The sequence below is a fragment of the Lupinus angustifolius genome, unplaced genomic scaffold (assembly GCF_001865875.1).
Source record: "Lupinus angustifolius cultivar Tanjil unplaced genomic scaffold, LupAngTanjil_v1.0 Scaffold_45_30, whole genome shotgun sequence".
Classification (NCBI taxonomy): domain Eukaryota; kingdom Viridiplantae; phylum Streptophyta; class Magnoliopsida; order Fabales; family Fabaceae; genus Lupinus; species Lupinus angustifolius.
Window position 1 is genome coordinate 30,880 of NW_017721782.1, and position 18,353 is coordinate 49,232.

General features: G+C 34.2%; 3 protein-coding genes across 4 annotated transcripts; 1 reads left to right on the forward strand and 2 right to left on the reverse strand.

Moving 5' to 3' along the window:
• The first annotated feature begins 298 nt into the window (after nucleotides 1-298).
• Nucleotides 299-3,261, forward strand: LOC109338832. The gene is made up of 9 exons (XM_019576168.1): nucleotides 299-488; nucleotides 566-646; nucleotides 1,386-1,475; nucleotides 1,640-1,806; nucleotides 2,118-2,187; nucleotides 2,398-2,477; nucleotides 2,623-2,685; nucleotides 2,789-2,865; nucleotides 2,995-3,261. The coding sequence occupies exons 1-9, from the start codon at nucleotides 405-407 to the stop codon at nucleotides 3,093-3,095; spliced, it is 813 nt and encodes a 270-aa protein (XP_019431713.1). The 5' UTR covers nucleotides 299-404; the 3' UTR covers nucleotides 3,096-3,261.
• Nucleotides 3,236-5,799, reverse strand: LOC109338833. 2 transcript variants are annotated; one of them, XR_002106597.1, is made up of 4 exons: nucleotides 5,400-5,799; nucleotides 3,911-4,039; nucleotides 3,417-3,647; nucleotides 3,236-3,355 (listed from the first exon to the last, which is right to left on the reverse strand). XR_002106597.1 is itself a non-coding variant. In XM_019576169.1 (3 exons), exons 1-3 carry the CDS (start codon nucleotides 5,706-5,708, stop codon nucleotides 3,468-3,470), a joined length of 618 nt encoding a protein of 205 aa, XP_019431714.1. In that variant the 5' UTR covers nucleotides 5,709-5,799; the 3' UTR covers nucleotides 3,366-3,467. The 2 variants fall into 2 exon arrangements, 1 of the variants encoding a protein (XP_019431714.1); XM_019576169.1 differs by lacking the exon at nucleotides 3,236-3,355 and having other exon boundaries at nucleotides 3,366-3,647.
• Nucleotides 5,800-7,025: 1,226 nt separating this feature from the next.
• On the reverse strand, nucleotides 7,026-15,004 carry LOC109338831 (CCAAT/enhancer-binding protein zeta). Its single transcript, XM_019576166.1, has 16 exons — nucleotides 14,264-15,004; nucleotides 13,326-13,401; nucleotides 12,636-12,755; nucleotides 12,012-12,087; nucleotides 11,647-11,715; nucleotides 11,416-11,496; nucleotides 11,037-11,108; nucleotides 10,718-10,810; nucleotides 10,449-10,580; nucleotides 10,220-10,303; nucleotides 9,953-10,096; nucleotides 9,768-9,857; nucleotides 9,600-9,682; nucleotides 9,057-9,413; nucleotides 8,229-8,451; nucleotides 7,026-7,917 (listed from the first exon to the last, which is right to left on the reverse strand). The coding sequence occupies exons 1-16, from the start codon at nucleotides 14,934-14,936 to the stop codon at nucleotides 7,270-7,272; spliced, it is 3,021 nt and encodes a 1,006-aa protein (XP_019431711.1). The 5' UTR covers nucleotides 14,937-15,004; the 3' UTR covers nucleotides 7,026-7,269.
• Between the last annotated feature and the right edge of the window lie 3,349 nt (nucleotides 15,005-18,353).

Consider the following 18,353-nt stretch of genomic DNA (forward strand, 5'->3'; position numbering starts at 1 on the left):
CGCTTGAAGAGTGTACAGAAATTATCGAATTTATAATTCATTTATTTAAAAAATTAATTTAGATACTTTATGAATACGAATAGATGAAATATCCGTAACTTAAAGGATATTTAAGTATTTGTGTTGTGGTTGATAGCTTTCTAATATAATAAATGATATTTCTCCTCCTAAATCTTTCTATGCAATATATCTCATTTATAAACCAATGATGAGGATGTAGTGGATTGATATATGATGAATTATGAATATTGAATAGATAAATAAAAATAGGAAGAAGAAAAAGTGGTGCAGTGGCACGTGTGTGGATTTGAGTGGTAGTTTGAGCAAAGACTTCAATCCTGGTTGGATGGCGGGTAATGGTAGTTGAGTATATCTTTGAAACAAGTTTGTAAGGAAGAGAGAGAATGCAAATGGGTCATCTCTATGCCCTTGACTTTGATGGAGTTCTGTGTGATACTTGTGGGGAGACAGCTATCTCTGCTCTCAAGGTTCATCCAATCCATTCTTTCTCTATATTTGTGATACCACTTTTGAGTCTGTGATTACTTACTTTCATGATTTATAGGCTGCAAAAGTGAGATGGCCTCCCTTGTTTCATGGTGTGGATTCAACCACTCAAGATTGGATTGTTGACCAAATGATTACAGTATATCATTTATGCCTACCCTTGTTTTTAATTTGTCTTGTTATTTGTTAAACTACTCTACTTTACACTTTATCTATGTTGCTAGGTTAGCAACTTAATTGGCACTAACTAGTCACTAGTGCATAAGGAAACAAGAAACAAGCTTTAATTTACTAGAGGTAAACCATGCATATTGTGAGGCTAACGCGGATAACATTGTTTGTCTTGTTACTTGGAAATCATGAGTTCAAATTTTGCAAATAGCATCTCCATTGGCAAGAGAAATATCGCGTACATTTACTCTCCTCAGACCTAGTTGATGATAGCATCATTCACCATTTTGAACTATTAATATTGTGGTTGGAATATCATAAGATAGCACTTTAAGGACTAGTAATAAACGTGAAGCAGTAGAATTTACTCATTGTCAAAAAGATTGAGGTAAAGATTATATTTACTTCATCAAACATTTCAGTAGCACAAAAATGAACTTTCTTTTTTGGTTATGAACTTTGTCTTGCACCAATGACAACCTTTAGGATCTTGAAGTGAGAAGCCATGCCTCCAACTCCAACCAGTATTTATTGGAATGACAAAGACCTTAGTACTAAATACTAATACTACTAATGCAATGTATGCCATATAAATACTAGCAAAGTTGGAATTTCAAGACAACTGATGTAATATAACATTTGAGTTTGATCACTTTTCTTTCTACCCGTGAAATGTAAAAGATGGACTTATAGCTTTTTCATGTCAGGTGAGACCAGTGGTGGAAACTGGGTATGAAACTCTTTTACTTGTGAGATTGTTGCTTGAGACTAGAGTTCCTTCCATCAGGAAGTCTTCGGTGGGTTTAAGTTCACAGTTTTGATTAATTTTTTTCTTCTGGTGCAAACCTTTTGGCTTTGATTTTTATCATGTATTGATAAGTGGAGATCATATAGTAAGATTCTAAGGAACTTTGTTATCTATGATGATGCTATTTGACTGATATCATAGTTCTTCTGAAAGGTGGCAGAGGGGCTCACAGTTGAGGATATATTGGAGAACTGGTTCAAATTGAAGCCCATTGTGATAGAAGAATGGAATGAGAATCCGGATGAACTGATAGATCTTTTTGGAAAGGTCAGAGATGAATGGTTGAACACTGACTTTTCTGGCTGGATGGGAGCAAACAGGTAATCCAATCAAATATCTTGCTTATGTTGCACACAACATATTTTACTAGGAATGGCAACAGGACGAAACAGGGTTGAGTTTGTACTTAACCAAACCCAATCATAATGGGTTTCCATTAAATTTGAGTTGGGTTCAAGTGAGTACAACAGGTTCAGTTTTCATTGTCATCCCTATATTTCACTTATCCTTCAAAGCAAAAACATTGTTCTTAAATAAACACTGCGAGATGTGGCACAATAAAAGAGTGTGTTGCTAGCATTTCTTATATCCTTTATTTAAAATCGCTAATTAATGGATGCTTTACTCCTAGAATGTATCCTGGTGTTACTGATGCTTTGAGATTTGCAAGCTCAAGAGTGTACATTGTCACCACAAAACAGGTCTAACCTTCTCTCTTTGCTGTTAGCATGAAGACAACAATCCTAAGAATACATCATGTTACTTTCTTTGTTAAGGAAAATAAATACAGCAAGGAAAGATAAATGAGCCATTTTCTTGATCCTGCAAAAGGCATAGCTTGCATTTTCATATTGCCATGCCCTTATTCCTCACCATTTTCTACTCATTCACCTATCCCTTCTGTTTTTCAGAGCCGCTTTGCTGATGCATTACTGAAAGAGCTTGCTGGAGTGACTATACCCCCAGAAAGAATATATGGTCTTGGAACTGGGTTTGTATCATTCTAACATATTTGTCCTTATTGATATGTTGTGGTGCACTATATTAATACTTCATTTTCTTTTTTGGTTTCTTAATTGCTTCATTTCATTGAGAAACTTGTTTTTTCCCAAAATTATCTTAAAATATCTCTGTAGTCCTAAGGTGGAAGTGCTAAAGAAGCTTCAAAAGATGCCAGAGCACCAAGAGCTTACACTACAGTAAGTTTTTTGGTCTCATGGTTATTTTAATTAATATAACCTTCTCATTAGTTGAACTATTAAGGTGCTTTAAGAGAAGTTAACTGAAGTTAGTTCTGAACAGCTTTGTGGAAGACAGGCTAGCAACCCTAAAAAATGTCATCAAAGAACCAGAGTTAGATCAATGGAATTTGTATCTAGGTAGAATTATTCTCTCTTATCTCATTATAACTTCTGCACCCCCTGCATTTTCTTTCTTTCAGTTTCTATATTTTGCAGTGTTGTGTTATTCATAGTAGTATATTTACTAAGCTTGGTTATTTGGATTAGTGGATTGGGGATTCAACACTCAGAAAGAGAGAGAAGAGGCAGCAGCCAACCCTAGGGTTCAGCTTCTTGAGCTCTCTGACTTCAGTAAGAAGCTGATATAGTAGTCTTGCTTCATTGATTGCTAATCATTTGAGAATGAAATTATGCTTTCATGGGGTTCATATCTATGAACTAGAATGAAAAGTGGGTTTGAGATCTATAATGTTTGAAGATATTGTAACTATTTACTTGAAAAGCCAACTCTGGACACAGTGTGTTTACTCTTTTGAAATCTTTCAATCTATAGAAGTAAGTTCCCTTTGCTTGCCAAGTGATTACTGCTTCACTAGCATGTGGAAGCAATTGATCAATTTAAAAGAAGAGGAAGAAAGTGTCATAAGTCAAGGATTGACTCAATGAAATAGGGAGGTAAAAATCGAAAATTGACAGTGGTTTTATCTCAAATTCTAGAGAATTATGACAATGCTATTTAACTACAACTCTGTTTTCAAATTTCCATCAATTTCCTCTGGATCGGCATTATCTGTTTTGCTTTTCTCACTGTGAAGCCTCTGAACAACTTCATCTAGTGGTGGATCTCCAGGTCTTCGAAAAACTTGTTCCCCCATTTTAATCTCGTATGCCTCTGATTGATCCAAGACAAACTCCTTCAACTGATTTCATCATGAGTATGAGACAGTATCAACAAACACATCATAAACTAAGGATGTGAACTATTTCCTCTAGGCTGAATCTAACGCTAGACTTTCAATAGAACAACAGAGAAATGAAAGGTAAGGTTCATTGATTGAAATTAAGGTGAAGAACATAACAGCAGATTGTGGTTTGTTGAAATTAATATGCCAAGTTACTGCTTCTATTCTTGGTTCATGTTTGAAAGGATATCGGTAAATAAATAAATAAAGAGAGACCATACCTCCTCCAAATCTTTCAAGCTTTCCATGTTGAACATGATTGTACTCTGATCAACACCCATGAACCTCACTCCAACAGCTCCAGTTCTCAGAACGTGTGTCCACTTCATGGCAAGTTCAGCTACTGTGTCCTAAAAGCAAGCATGGAAAATGGTTATGGTGCTTAACATAACATTCATCCAAAAGTTCATACCAAAAAGTCTCACGTAACAGTAAATTATAAGAGATTAAGTAGAAATTAAAATGTCAAGCTCCTCTAAATACATCGTCAAGGTAAACAAAGGGTCCGGCTGAAAATTTAACATCATTATACTAGAAATCAAATATAGATATAAACCCCTGACATAAGAAGTAGAAACAACACTCCACTCTAAACCAAAGCTCCATCACAAAAGACCATAACCGATCCCAAGAACAAATTACAAGGGTGTTGATCAGAGTAAAAAAATGAAGCACAATGTCATCTACACATTCACAACCCGGGAAACAGTTCATGGATTGGCTGAAATAGACACGGTGCTCAAGCAACATTGATGAACTCAGTAGCCAAAAACACCACTCAAGAATTATAACAACAAAAATCACATTTTTAAATGAAATCCAAGCTCAGTTTCACAAAACAAGAAATGGTTATTAGTGAATGTGCTCACCAGAATCCACCAAAACTAAGTAAGAATAACGACTAAAATTTACAACTTCAACTCAAACTCAAAGTAATTAAGCATCACATGCAAAAATCCCAAATTAACTAGAATTCAAGCTCAAAATAGAAAACTAATAGATTTGCAGAAAAAATCACAACTTTAACTCAAACCCAGTAAGAATTACGAGCAAAATTGACAAAGTTAGCTCAAATTTCAGAAAATAATAATTGGACGTGAGCGAAACTTAAATTGCAAAAAACAACAGAGCGAACACACAACTTCGTTCCCTGGAAAAAAAAAAGCATCTCAATTTAATTCCTCGGAAATTGAAAATTTTAACTTTATCTTTAACAAATATCAAATACTAGTCAAACTAGTACTAATAGGTAAAACATAAGCCACAATAGCTTTAAAATGTGTTTGTTCGAGATTGTTTCTCCATAAAATCACTTATTATTTTTTTTAAATAGTTGCTTACAAGAAATTTACAGTAATAAGAATCCTTCAATAATCATAATATCAAAATAATCAATTTGCTCAGTATGATCAGAATCCACTTTGAATAGCTTCTATTTAAGTTCAATAGATTCTCAGGTAAAACTAATTATTTTGATCTTAAGTCTAAACCAAAAACACAAGTAAATCCTAACTTACACCATAATTTATATAATTTCATCAATTTTTACACAATAATTTTTTTAATCTTAACCCTTTTTCCTCTTTCCAACTAAATTTAGATTAATAGAGCTCTGAAACAAAACAACATTCACAATTTCACATAGTAACATTCTAATACCAAAAGAAGTAGAGAAAACAAAAACATGATGTGTGGGTAAAATATACTGACCGGAGTGCGGTGAACACCCAACCGGAGTTTGACGAATCCGATGACAGGTCCGGTGTGGCGTTTGGCCATCTCAGCTTGGATCTGAGAAGGTTCCATCTTGGTAATATCGGAGGGTGGAAAATCGGGTGTGGGTTTTTTGCCCCATTCTTTCCAATCATCGTCTTCCTCGTCGTCGTAAACGTCGTCCAACTCGTCGGAGATATGGACTTTGCGTTTTCCGGCGAGGGCATATTGGGAATTTTGAAACGCAAGAAGAAAGAGGAGGGTGAAGAGAAATGAGGAGAGTGTGGTGGTTTTTTTGGAGTTCATTGGGTGAATCGATTTTGGAGGTAACAAAGTTGTGAACAATCTAGATTGCAACTAGGAATGAAGTTGTCGTTAGAAGAACAAAACAGGGAGAGTGTGTGTCCAAATCTGGTAACTAATAATTATCGGATAATTTATCTCCGAAAATAAGATATATATCAAACACTACTGAGTATATAGTTAATAAGATTAGTTATATCCTGTGTATGAGAATATACTTATTCTGTACTTATAAAAGAGTTTAAAGGGTGTGTATGGTTTTTTTTATGATTTCAGCAAATAATCGGCAATATGTATTTTGTTTAGACAAAGTTTTAATTAGTTGTCTATTATTTAACACAACTTTTGTTATTTTTAGAGTATGATATTTGTGTAGTGTTAGTATAAAGATTTATACATATTTAGTATATAATTTATTATTTATTTGTATTAGTTTTTTGAAGAGTTAATTATGAATAAACATGACTACTGAATAATACGGTAGAAGTTTAAAATTTATGTACTGACAGTGTAAAGTTTTTATACTGTCAGTCCATCATTTACCATTGATTTGTATTATTTTTGGTTGATAGTCAATAGTGTTTAACAAATCAATGATAGATAATTTATTGACAGTGTAAAAAATAGTTACACTGTCAGTATATACATACTAAATACATCCAGTAATAATGTATAAAAGTAATATTTTGGATGCATATGTATTTCTCTTGTTTTTATGTGTAGACTTGGGTCAAATTATGTATCTGTATATGATCAAACAGAGACATGTAGGTAGGTTTTAAAAGGAAGTGGAACATGAGAACTTCCGAAGAGGAAATTTGTTTGCCTGAAAATGGCAATGTTTATGCTATCACAGCAAAATGCGAAAATGGGTACCAGACTGGCTATTGAGATAAACCGAGTGTATATATTAATAATTATTCATTTGGATTTTTTTTTTTTTGAAGGTTGATGATAATTAACTGTGGGTAAAATATATAAAACTTTAACTACACATAAAAAATTAGAATAATCATCAATAAATCTATTAAAAAAAATTAGAATAATCATCAATAAATCTATTAAAAAAATTAGAAATTAATATGACATCAAAGAGAATGATTTATGATATAACATATTAGCATTGTTTTATAAATGTCACTAACTTCACCTAATAAAACTAAAGTTTCGTTTTTGTAATTTAAAACTAGAGGGTAAATAAAACAAGATAATAGACAAGAACTAAAACAAGTGAAAATAAATTTTATGTTAAATAAATAAAATCATTCAATAGTCTCAAAAATTTCGGGAATCCAAATTATCCCATAAATAGCTCACATGACATTAAGACTTTGGGGGTAGTAGATCCCAATTATAGGTAAAAAATCATACACTACCCCAAAGATGGGTCCAAATTATATGAAGAACTAATGAAAACATGGCCACCACCACATACAGTATTAGAATAACACTATCAAAACTATTAGGAATAAAAATACATAGCCATTAATCTAGCCATAGGTGTCCTTTAACAAAAATCAATGACCAAATAATATTTTGGGAAAATGAAGAGAATTTGATAAGACTACTTTTTCTTATTCTTCTTAGACTTGTGCTTCTTTGGAGAAGGTTTCTTCTCATTATTGTCATCATCTTCCAGTAGATGCTCAAACTCTTCATAACTTGCAAATGGAGATGCACCACTTTTGCCACCGCTCTTTCGTTTTCGTTTTTTCTTGTCAACTTCAATCTCCTCTACATCAGATGCATCATCGATATCCCCAGCGTTAAGTTCAATATTATCATCACTACCATCGTCCTCATCAAGAAGAGGAGCATCATCATCATCATCTTCCTCTCCCATATCGGAGGGTATGTCCATTTCCTCAGCATCATCAACATCACCAATCAAGTCTTCATCATCCTCATTAGCAGCTGCATCCAAATCATCATAATCATAGTCCACGGCTTCAAAAGAAGGATCAGTAGAATCCAGCAGGTTCTCAATTTCTTCATTATCACTCTCGTCGTCACCATCAGCCCCTCTGCCATCCACATCAAACAAGTCCTCAGCATCCTCTTCATTGGCTGTCTTCTTTTTCTTTTTCTTCTGTTTTGTAAGGGAGTTCATTTTGTTTGTATAGAACTTGTGGAACACAAGATCCTCTGGTGGTACATCTTCTTCAGCCAGTAAAAGCATTTCAGACCCAATCATATGGGCGTTCATGTCCAACTGCAAAACAAAAAAACATATTAACACATGGAATAAGAAGTTTGAGGTAGTGTTTGATAGACATGTCAGAACTAAACATGAGTTATGATTTGTGATTGATGTAGTTTATGAACGGAACAATACTATTGACTGACAAAACAACATTTTGGATTCACTAAAAGATGTGAAACCAAAGAGAACAAAACAGTTCTGTTCTATCCAGTATCCACTGATCAAACACTATCTTCAAGGATTGTGCATTAAACTTAGAAATCATGCGGCTGAAAAAGCAAAAGGATAAATTGTTGATTAGTAAAAAATAACACTTTTACCTGTTTGGAAGGTTCAATTTGTGAACCACCATGCCATGTGCTCAGCTTCGGCTTCTTCTCCATAAACTTGTCTAGGAAAGCGGTCAGAGTCAGGTCATTTAAGGGGTTTCCATTATACACAATGTTGGCACCAGAAAGAAGAGTCTTGGCCATAGTAGCAACTGAAGGGTGCGAATGAGAAGCAAGTACCATTAACTCCCACCAACTTACATGGTCTGCATTACTGTTGGAATGAACAAAGTATGTAATTTATGATGCAGAAAGATGATCAGAAGGTACATCAGACAGAATGGATATAATGAAAATAGTGCAATGGTCATCAACATAATCTTTCTAACTAGAACTCTCGCACCCGCATCTGATATTATATCAAATACCAGCACTTTGGACCACTTTCAGTTCCAAACATATAGTGTAGGGAAAATAAGGAAATTACACTGACCTCCTCTGAGGTTTCACTTAATTATATTCAACACTCATCCCTCTTAATTCAAAAGGAACAGTTACCTCTCCTTAAGGGAGGTCATTGTAATGATAACTAAATCTCAACAGAGATTTCTGTAATTTTTTAAACAAGGAGGGTGTCATTAATTAAGCCACACACCGAGGGAGGTCATTGTAATTTCCCCTATATACTATGGGAATCAGAACATTGTAACTATTCCCCCTTATGGTGTACCATCATGTTAGAAGCAATATGAAATGTCTTAGACATTATGTGTAGCTTATCTAAGATTCTAAGGACCTGGTGCTTTAAGCAAAGAGTTGCAGAAATATTTTAATAACTTTAGGATATCTGAAATAAGGACTAATAAGAAAGCAAATTACCAATAAGAAGGCTCTCTGTGTCGTGGATCATAGCCTCCAGGCAGGATAGACTTTTTGTCAGATGCATGTACTTGCTGACCCTCGTTATTAGACACTGATTTTGATATTGCACTATTTTTTTCTTTCCTTGCAAGCACAAAATCTCCATCCTCAGAAGCATCATCTGAATCATCATCTTGAGAAGATGCTGGAAGATCATCTTCACTTTCAGAATCAGCATCATCACCATTCTGAATAAGCCCAGTTTCATTATCTTGTTTATTTGATGCGGTGCTAGGTTCATTATCAGTCTCTTCTATAACATCTTCAAAGTGTTCAAGTTCATCATCAATATATTCGTTCTGCAGCACCAGGTTCCTAAATGATAAATGAAGATAAGTACATGACTTTTTTCTGTTCAAATGAATAAGTAGTTCATTCTAAAGCAAAATTGTCAGTACTTGACTAAATACACAGCCGCACCAAGGTATATACCTTCTACACCAACATAAAAAGATGTAGTAATAACAGCCGTGACATAGACCAAAGAACAAATGTCCTTACCATAGCGGTGGTCTGGCTTTAAGGACTTCGGAAAGAAGGAAAAGGCATGCACATGCATATTGTGGTGGCTGCTGAAGCGCAACCTGGTAAAAAAATTAAGATTACATTATGATTAATATGTTATCTTATAAAAGGAGAATGGCAGAGGAAGTGCTGTTGAATACTCACCTGCAATAGGCGTTTAGAAAATGCAGCCACACGCTTTAAATTAACATCCCGTTTCATTGCTCTAAGGAGAAGTCCAACAAACATTTCTGCCTGAAAACAAACAAATGATGGGGGAACGACAGAGGAGTAAAGAAATGCAGAAGCATTTTTTGTCCAAAAGTAAAATGCAAATTGAGTTTGCTTGCCTTGGATGTATACATGGCAGCCGGAAGCAAAAGTTTGGAGTACAAAGCACGGTAAAACCGATCACTAGCTATCTGATTCTTAGATGAGATTTTATCGAGAAGCATCAGTGCTTGAACTCCTACATTAAAATTCTTTGAATGAACCTGCAAGTTTGCAGCTTTTGTTACCATATCTGGGAACAATAACCATGTGATGGTAATGCTGATGCAACATGTCAGTGATATACGGCACACAGACTTCAATTATTTTATCAAATTAGGAATTACCAGTCGAAAAAGTACTGGTGTTTGAACTTCAACAATGTCATCAGCTTCATCGCTTGAAACATAAGGAAATGCTCTATTTACACCCTGTAAGAATATCAAAAGGGCAATAGCAAAAGTTTGACAAATTCAAGATAGGTCTGACTGAAAAACTAGATTTTGATTAAATTTAAAGGTTAAAAGAAATCACACAATCACTAAATTTCCATGAAAATCATAATATTATACTTACAGTTAAGAGAACCGACAGAAGCCGGGAGTCCAATTCAGCATGTGATTCTTGTGTGCCTTCTGACTTCTCCTTTGGATTTTCCTTGCTGGTCTTGTCAAGCTTTTCTTCACTGTTTGGTGCAGTGATCAACACCTGAACACATCTTATTGTTAATACAATTCTTTTTTCCATGTTACCTAATTTCTAACTTATGTAGAACAAATGCATATTATTTACATTTCTGTTCGAGAGAAGCATAGAGGAACAAGGATTTTAGGTAAAACCGATACCTTAAACAGTGCAAAATATACTTCTATTAAACGTTTCGCCACTTTCGGTCCATCTCTTTTGTTTGAGAGACGGATTTGGCTCAAGAAGTTAACCTGAAATTGAGGATAATCCATATAATGAGATTCTTCAGTCAAACCATGTCTATATGGATTTGGGTAGAGACCAAGTTTAATAACAATGTAACAGATAATGATGTATAAACTATCACAAACATACTAGGATAGATAAAGGTAAAACTTGTGTTTCTTTGTCCCAAATATGTAAGAATTATTGCATTGAATTATACAAGAAAAAGAATAATAAAATTTTGGGACATACAGCATGGTACTGTGCACGTGGTCCTAGATGGGGCCTAAAAAGAAAAGAATCCACCTCGTCAATAACCACAGCCTGTAAAGAAAAGGTAACATAAGCAAAGACATCAGTTAAAACAAATTAGAAAGTTAATAAAAGCATTAGCGTCATGCATGTTAAGAATGGATATCATTGTCAAATACCCCCAAATGGAAATAGTCGATATCTTCTAAACAAGAAGGAAATGAAAAAATAGAGGCACATAAAAGGCTAAAGCTGATTAGCTTGTAAATTTTCTTCAAGTATATCTGTTTACTAGAAACATTGGCTCAAACATTCAATATTGATACTACCCAAACTAAATTAGAAGGTTGAGGCAATGTGGGTTGATAAATATCCATACCTTCATATTTGGGTGATCAGACAAAAGCATTGACAAATGAAAGTCTGCATTAGATGCTGCCTTATTATCTGGATCCCCAAGCTAAAGTATTCCAAAATCCCCAAGAACACAAGACAAAAAATATCTTAGTAACAGCTTGTAGTAATTATAGCAAAACACTATCCACCTACTGAATCCGATGACTATCAAACAGGTACAAATTAGATATGTTGTGGCTCAGGGTTAACTCACCTTATTAACGATAGCAGAAAGTAATTTGCGCTCTTGCTCTGACTTCCTACTCAATAGACAATATATGGACTGCAAGCAACAAAGGAAGAGACAATACCCAATTGTTAGTAACTAACCAATACACTTGATACTTCTGATTCCATGTTACACCAAATCTCAGAACATGTCCTCACATGTGGCATAACTTGTTTTTATAAAAAAACGACTACAAATTGAAGATTGAGCAAGAAAGATAGATTATCTCCGATAGCAACCAATTTTTTGTATTAATAAATTATAAACTGAAGTCACTTGTAAGGGTGACTTATTAATTTGCTGAAATAAGTACACAAAAACATGAGACAAAAAGTGTGCAGAAAACCAACCCTCAACGCCTTGTTTTTTAGCGCAGGCAGCATGTCTCGGGATGCTTCCTCAAGTGCAACAACAAACCGTTCATATCTGCAACATCAGAAACTATTAGCTGAACATTGCCATATTATGGTTCCTCAATGAATGGTGCCAGAGTCAGTGAAAAAATGAGAGAAATTGGATCTGAATTGCGTATTTGATAGAGTGATCAAGAGAACTAAGCTGAGTATATATCTAGTGCTATGATTACAGTCAGACAAAAATAAATGTATCTGACAAAATGTGCCACATGTACAACGAGTATGACAAACTTATAACTAATTTGGCTGTCTTATGTTACACTCTTTACACTTTAAACTCTTAAACTCAAGCAAACTGTCGATTACCGTGTCACAAAGTAATCATATGGGGAAATTTTAAACTATATGGTGCTAAAGTTAGCAGGGGGCAAATCTGTGGAAATGCAATCAGATTCAAATTATTCTTATAATGGTGGAGTAAGTAATTGAAGCTACAGGGTGCGTGAAAAGCAAAGGAAACAAAGATGCAATCATCATGTGCACTTCCATTTTTAATTTGCTAAACAAACCCCCTTCAGAGTCAAAACAAATATTGCAAACTAAGTTTCTCTTGCATACCTTTGTTTCAGACATTCCTCCCAATGCCAGAAAAGTAGAAGGGAGTTACCATCTTTGTTTTCGGGAATGTGATTTAATGGACGCTGTATCAGGCTCTTCAATTTACGATCAGGCAATAAGCTGCAGGACAATATCAAAAAATGTAGTACTAGATCAGTGCACTGATGATACACCTGATTCAATGCTATGCAAATTAGAAAGTTCTCTATTACAGTCCAAATAGGGCGGCCCAGTGCATGAAGCTCCCACCTAGTGGGATCTAGGGAGAATACATGTATGCAATCTTACCCTCTCATGTGAAAGGGTTGTTTCCAGGGTTTGAACTCATGACCTACAGGTCAAAAGGCAAATAACCTTACCGTTGCAACAAGGCTCACCCTCGTCTCATACAGTCCAAATATTCAGTTAAAATACAACTTACAATGCAAAACATAAAAGTACATGACAATTATGACATATGATATTAGAGTAATGTGGCATGCACAAAGGACTTACATAGTTATCACATTAAGAGATTTCAACTTGTTCTTTAAGAACACTTTGTAATGCATTTGTGGTTTTATTTTATTGATAGAAGAATTTTAATAACAGTTCAATGTATTTCTTATCTTTCTTTAAAGGTTTTGATGATTATATCATAGCCGCCCCTAACAGAATTGGGAGAGTGAGAGACAATGGAGAAATGCAGACCTTGCGATAAATAATTCTTGAAGTGCTTCAAAACCAGTCAAGGCATGGCGTTTCCCAACCTTGGATGTCACCATTCCTAAATTAAACAATAAAATCCATCAAAGGCTCAAATGCAAAGCACATATGGAGAGGACAACATGCGTGTGTGCACGTTACTGTAATGTCAAAGCATAAATATAGAGATGCAATCTCACACTAAACTCAATAACTGAGGAGAAAAAACATGACATTTAAATAATTATTTGTTATTTAAAACATGTTTGGTTTAGTGTTTGATGTAAATGAAACTCCTAGGATTGGAATACATATTGATTTGCCTCAGACCCCACTAGGTGGGAGCCTCGTACATTGGGCTGCCCCTAGTTCGAGTCCTGAGGGGATGATATGTCACAGTCGCATCAAATGACATAAAAACTCAGAAGATTTTAGAAGGCTAGCGTCAAAAATGATTAATTTGAGAAGGAAATATGTGCAGAAAAATATTAAGCTCACACACAGCATAGAAAAACAACTTATCAGAACTTGAAATATTTCTCTCTGCAGAATCCTTGCTTATTCTTCAACACACCTACTGAAATTTACTTTTCTATAAACACTAGGAGAAAAAAATCAAATGTAATACCGGCATAAATTTCAAACTTCAAACTAACGAAAATAGCATTTGGTATCAGAACTCGACAGAATGGAGTATCCTAGTCCATTCTCCTTAGTTCTACCCTTCTAGTGGAACCAAACTATCCTCATTTTAAACTGTTGCATCATGTACTGTTCTAATTATAAGCTATATGTATACCACACATAAAAAAAAACTAATATTTTTCCTGTCTCGTTGTCGCACGACTACTAAACACTTCCTAAGCATCAATAAGACAATAACTTAACAAGTTAACCGAAAAAACTGAATAAACTTAAAAATGAAGGATGTTAATTGAATGTACCCAAAAGAGCATCAATTGATCGCAAGTTAGCAATAGGGTTATCTCCAACCAACACAGCAAATGCCGAAACCTTATCAGCAGCAGTTCCAGACCTCTGTGTAGAAACCAACATCTTAATATCACCACTTTTGCCTCTAGATTTCTCATAATCTTGAGCATACTGTGCCATCAACCTCTCCCCCATTTCCTTCTTCTTCTCCACAAACCCTTTCCACTCTTCAACATTATTTATCTCAACACCCTTCCCTTCTCCAATCACCTTTGATTCCAACTCAGAAGCATCCTCATACCACACACCCAATTCACCTGCTTTCACCAATGGAACCTTTGGAAGGTTCTTGAACTTGTTGAACCCTTTTTCATTGTTCCCATCGTCTAGTGACAGAACTGGGGGTTTGGGTTTTGGTCTATTGGGTTCATGGGTTTCGTTGTTTTGTGGTAAAGTTTTGTTTTTTGGCTTCTGGGTATTATGGGTTGTGGATTTTTCAGTTGTTTGTTGTTGCTTCTTTGGTGTTTTGGTTTTTTTGCGAAAATCGACATCGTTGAAACCAGAATAGGTGGATTCAGAGGTGGATAAGCCGAGTGAGGAAGCGAAAGAAGCAACGTCGGATTTGAGAAGGTTTATGTCTTGTTCTGGGTTTTTGGAGGACTTGTCGGAATTGGATTTCACCATTGGTGGAAGTTGAAGGAAGAGAGAAATGAAGGTTGAAGAGGGAAGAAGAGTTCTAAGGTTGAAGGAGAAACAAAATAGGGTTTAAGAAATTGGGTCTATTTAGTTGGGCCGGGTTGGGAACGTTTATTGAGGGTAAATTTTGGATATATTTGCAATTTGGATAAGTTTTGCAGGAGGAAAGTGAAAATATTTATTTCCCTCTATGTTCACCTACCCAAACATTTAGCATCTGATTATTTATGAGCCTAACTGCCTAGTTATTTTTACCTTCTTTTTTTAATGGAGAAAAGAAAACACATAATTAAAAAAGTTTGGCAAAATTTACCTCAAAATTAATATTTTTTCTTGTAAGTTAACTATTTTTTTACTTTTGAGATACTAGGTGAATCTAGAGATTGTGGTGCAAAAGTGAAGAATTACAATGGGGGACAAAAATCTCTAAAACAAAGTTAATGTTAAAAGGGGTTGCTATAAATCGTGGGCACCGTGTAAAAATCCTGAAGGTTAGAAAAAATATAAGGTAACTAAGAAATATAATATAAATGAAAGTGGAAATTGAAGCTAAAAATAAAGTATATAATGGGTTATATAAATTTCTATATACCAAGGAATAGGAAATAATTGTCTACACACTTATAAAGGGTAGAGAAACAAAGACAGGAGTCATTACACAATTAAATGCATTAAAAACGATAATGGAAAAGTCTCAGTAAAGTACAAAGATATCACGGAAATATAAAAGAACTATTTTCACAAGTTTTTTTATCAGAGACATTATTTATTGCTTTATTATAAACTCACACATGAACGTGAATGATTATAATTATATCTTTTATCTTATAATTCGAGAGTTTGAGATGAAAGAAGCTTTGCAATATATAGAAAAATGAAAAAGTGGTTGGATCAAATAATATAATTATTGAAGCCTCGAAGGTTCTAGGATAGTCGAACATTAGATCGCTCACAATGTTACTTAGTGAGATAATGAGGTCTTATAAGATGTTAAACTCGTGTGCTATACTATGAAGCTATGAGAGAGGATACTAGAGCGGACGTTGTGACAAGATGAATATTACTAAAAATTAACTTGGTTTTATGTTGAGGAGGTCAACCATTGAGGCTATATACTTATTATGATAATTGACAAAAAGATATTGAAGGAAGCAAGGGGACTTGCACATGGTATTCATTAATTTGGAGAATGCATATGGTAAGGTACCTAAAGAAGTTTTGCAGAAAAATTTAGAAGAAAGATGTTCTATATTCAAGCAATTGAGGACATGTATAATGGGTTCAATGTCAGTGTAAGAACACAACAAAGTCTTAGAAGATTTTTCTATTGGCATAGGGCTACACCAAATATCAATATTGAGCATTTACTTGTTTACATTAGTCATGGATATGCTTATTGGTGATATCTAAGAACAAGTGCAACAATCCAAAAATTTTGCGGATGATATTATCTTAGTAGAATACTCAAAGAATAAATTAAATGAGAAGCTATAAATGTGGAGACAAACATTATAAACACATGGATTTTTTATAAGTCAAAGTAAAACTTAATATATGGAATGCAAGTTTAAAAAGAGGTAGACAAACACCCACAAGTCACTAGATTTAGATATCTTGAGCCAATCACACAAGACGGTGGAGAAATTGACGGATAAGTGAACTGTATGATTCAAGTGGGTTAGGTGAAATGGTGGAATACTTTAGGTTTCATATGTGATAAAATGTGTCACTCAAGCTTGAGGAGAAAATTCTATTGTACAATTATAAGACCTGCAATACTATATAAGCAAATAACTCTATTAAATTACTCATTCAAGTTGTCGTAAACAAGTATGAGAGTTATCATATTCATAAAGGCTTGAGTGATATTAAGCTATTCAACAAAGAATTGTTAAGTAATTGTTTGAATATTTGGTTGGTTTGGTTTTACCATCTAACAAAATAAATCATTGAGAAATTTATGGAATAAAACTATTGGGATTATTAGGCTTTATTATTCAATTATTTATATACAATTGATTCAACAACACATACTCATCAAACTATAATTCTTTCATTAACAAGGTCAATGTATTAAAATTAGTCCTCAAATGAAAAGAGTATTACCTCGGTATTACTAACCACTAATTCCTTCAAAGATTAATAGCTCATAAACAAAGTTCTATTCCTAGTAGCTATGTTCACAAGGTTAATATAGTAAAACTATATTGACAGACTCTTAATTGCATAAAGAATTAGTAGTTAGTAAAATTGAGGTGTTAATCTAATTCTCATTTTTTAGTGTTAATCTAATTGTCAATTTTACTATATCAACAATATGAATATTTATGAGTTATCAATATAGATCTATTCTTAGTAAATATACCAACAACTTAAACAACGTGACTTATTGGTATAAAACTATTCGTAACAATTATACTAACAAGATGATCTATTTTATTTTAGATGCAGAGTCTAAATTCCTTCGTACATTCATAAACTAAACATCATACTAATAGAGTGTCAACCTCAAGCAAACATTTGACATAAAATCATAACAATCAAAAAGTGAAAAGTAAGCATAAATAGGAATCAATGTGTAAATATCAAGTGAATGTTACATCTAATCTCAACAAGGAATAACTTTAGTAACCCATTGTCATGGTTCCTGAAGATAGGGGTTAAAGGATATGAAAATAGCTTTTGTGGGGAGAAATTGCCTCCTTGAAAATCATAAATTAATCTTTATAGTCTCGCCCCTTGAAGATCCACTTTAACTTGAGCTAAATTGCCATAAGAAAACTAAGAAATTTGAGTAGAAGGTGTTACATTCGAAATTTGGTAATGAAATGCATAAGTTTTGCCCATTTTAAGTTGTTGGAAATCTGTCATTCTTGCCAACGAGATGGGCTTTCGGTGAGCGAGATGTTTTGCCCCTCCAGGTCTATCACTTCGCATACTCTTGATGAGCGAGATTGGTTTCCTCGTTGAGCAAGACCTTATTGTCGTTGAGCAAAAATTACCCAAATTCTATGCCCAAGTTTCGCTCAATGATGTTGACTCACGCTGAGCGATGGTATCTTCCTACATGAATTGATGAATGAGGGTTGTGGCTTGCTAAACGAGTGTCTTCAACATAGTGCTTACTGGTCGAGACACCATTTTTTGATGAGAAAGTTGATTTGTGCACCTTTTTGCCTTAGAAAGACCCACACATACACTTTCGAGAGTAAAATGTAGCAAAATACACGATGTATTGTATTAAACATCATATTTATGACATTGTAAACAATATGAAATGCTTACACATTAGTGTTTAGTTATAAAATATTGATACTTATTGCCACAATATTTTTAAATAACAGCTACCCCTCTCCTATTGCATAATTATTGTTATTGTGTAATCAGAAATTTGGCATTGTTGTA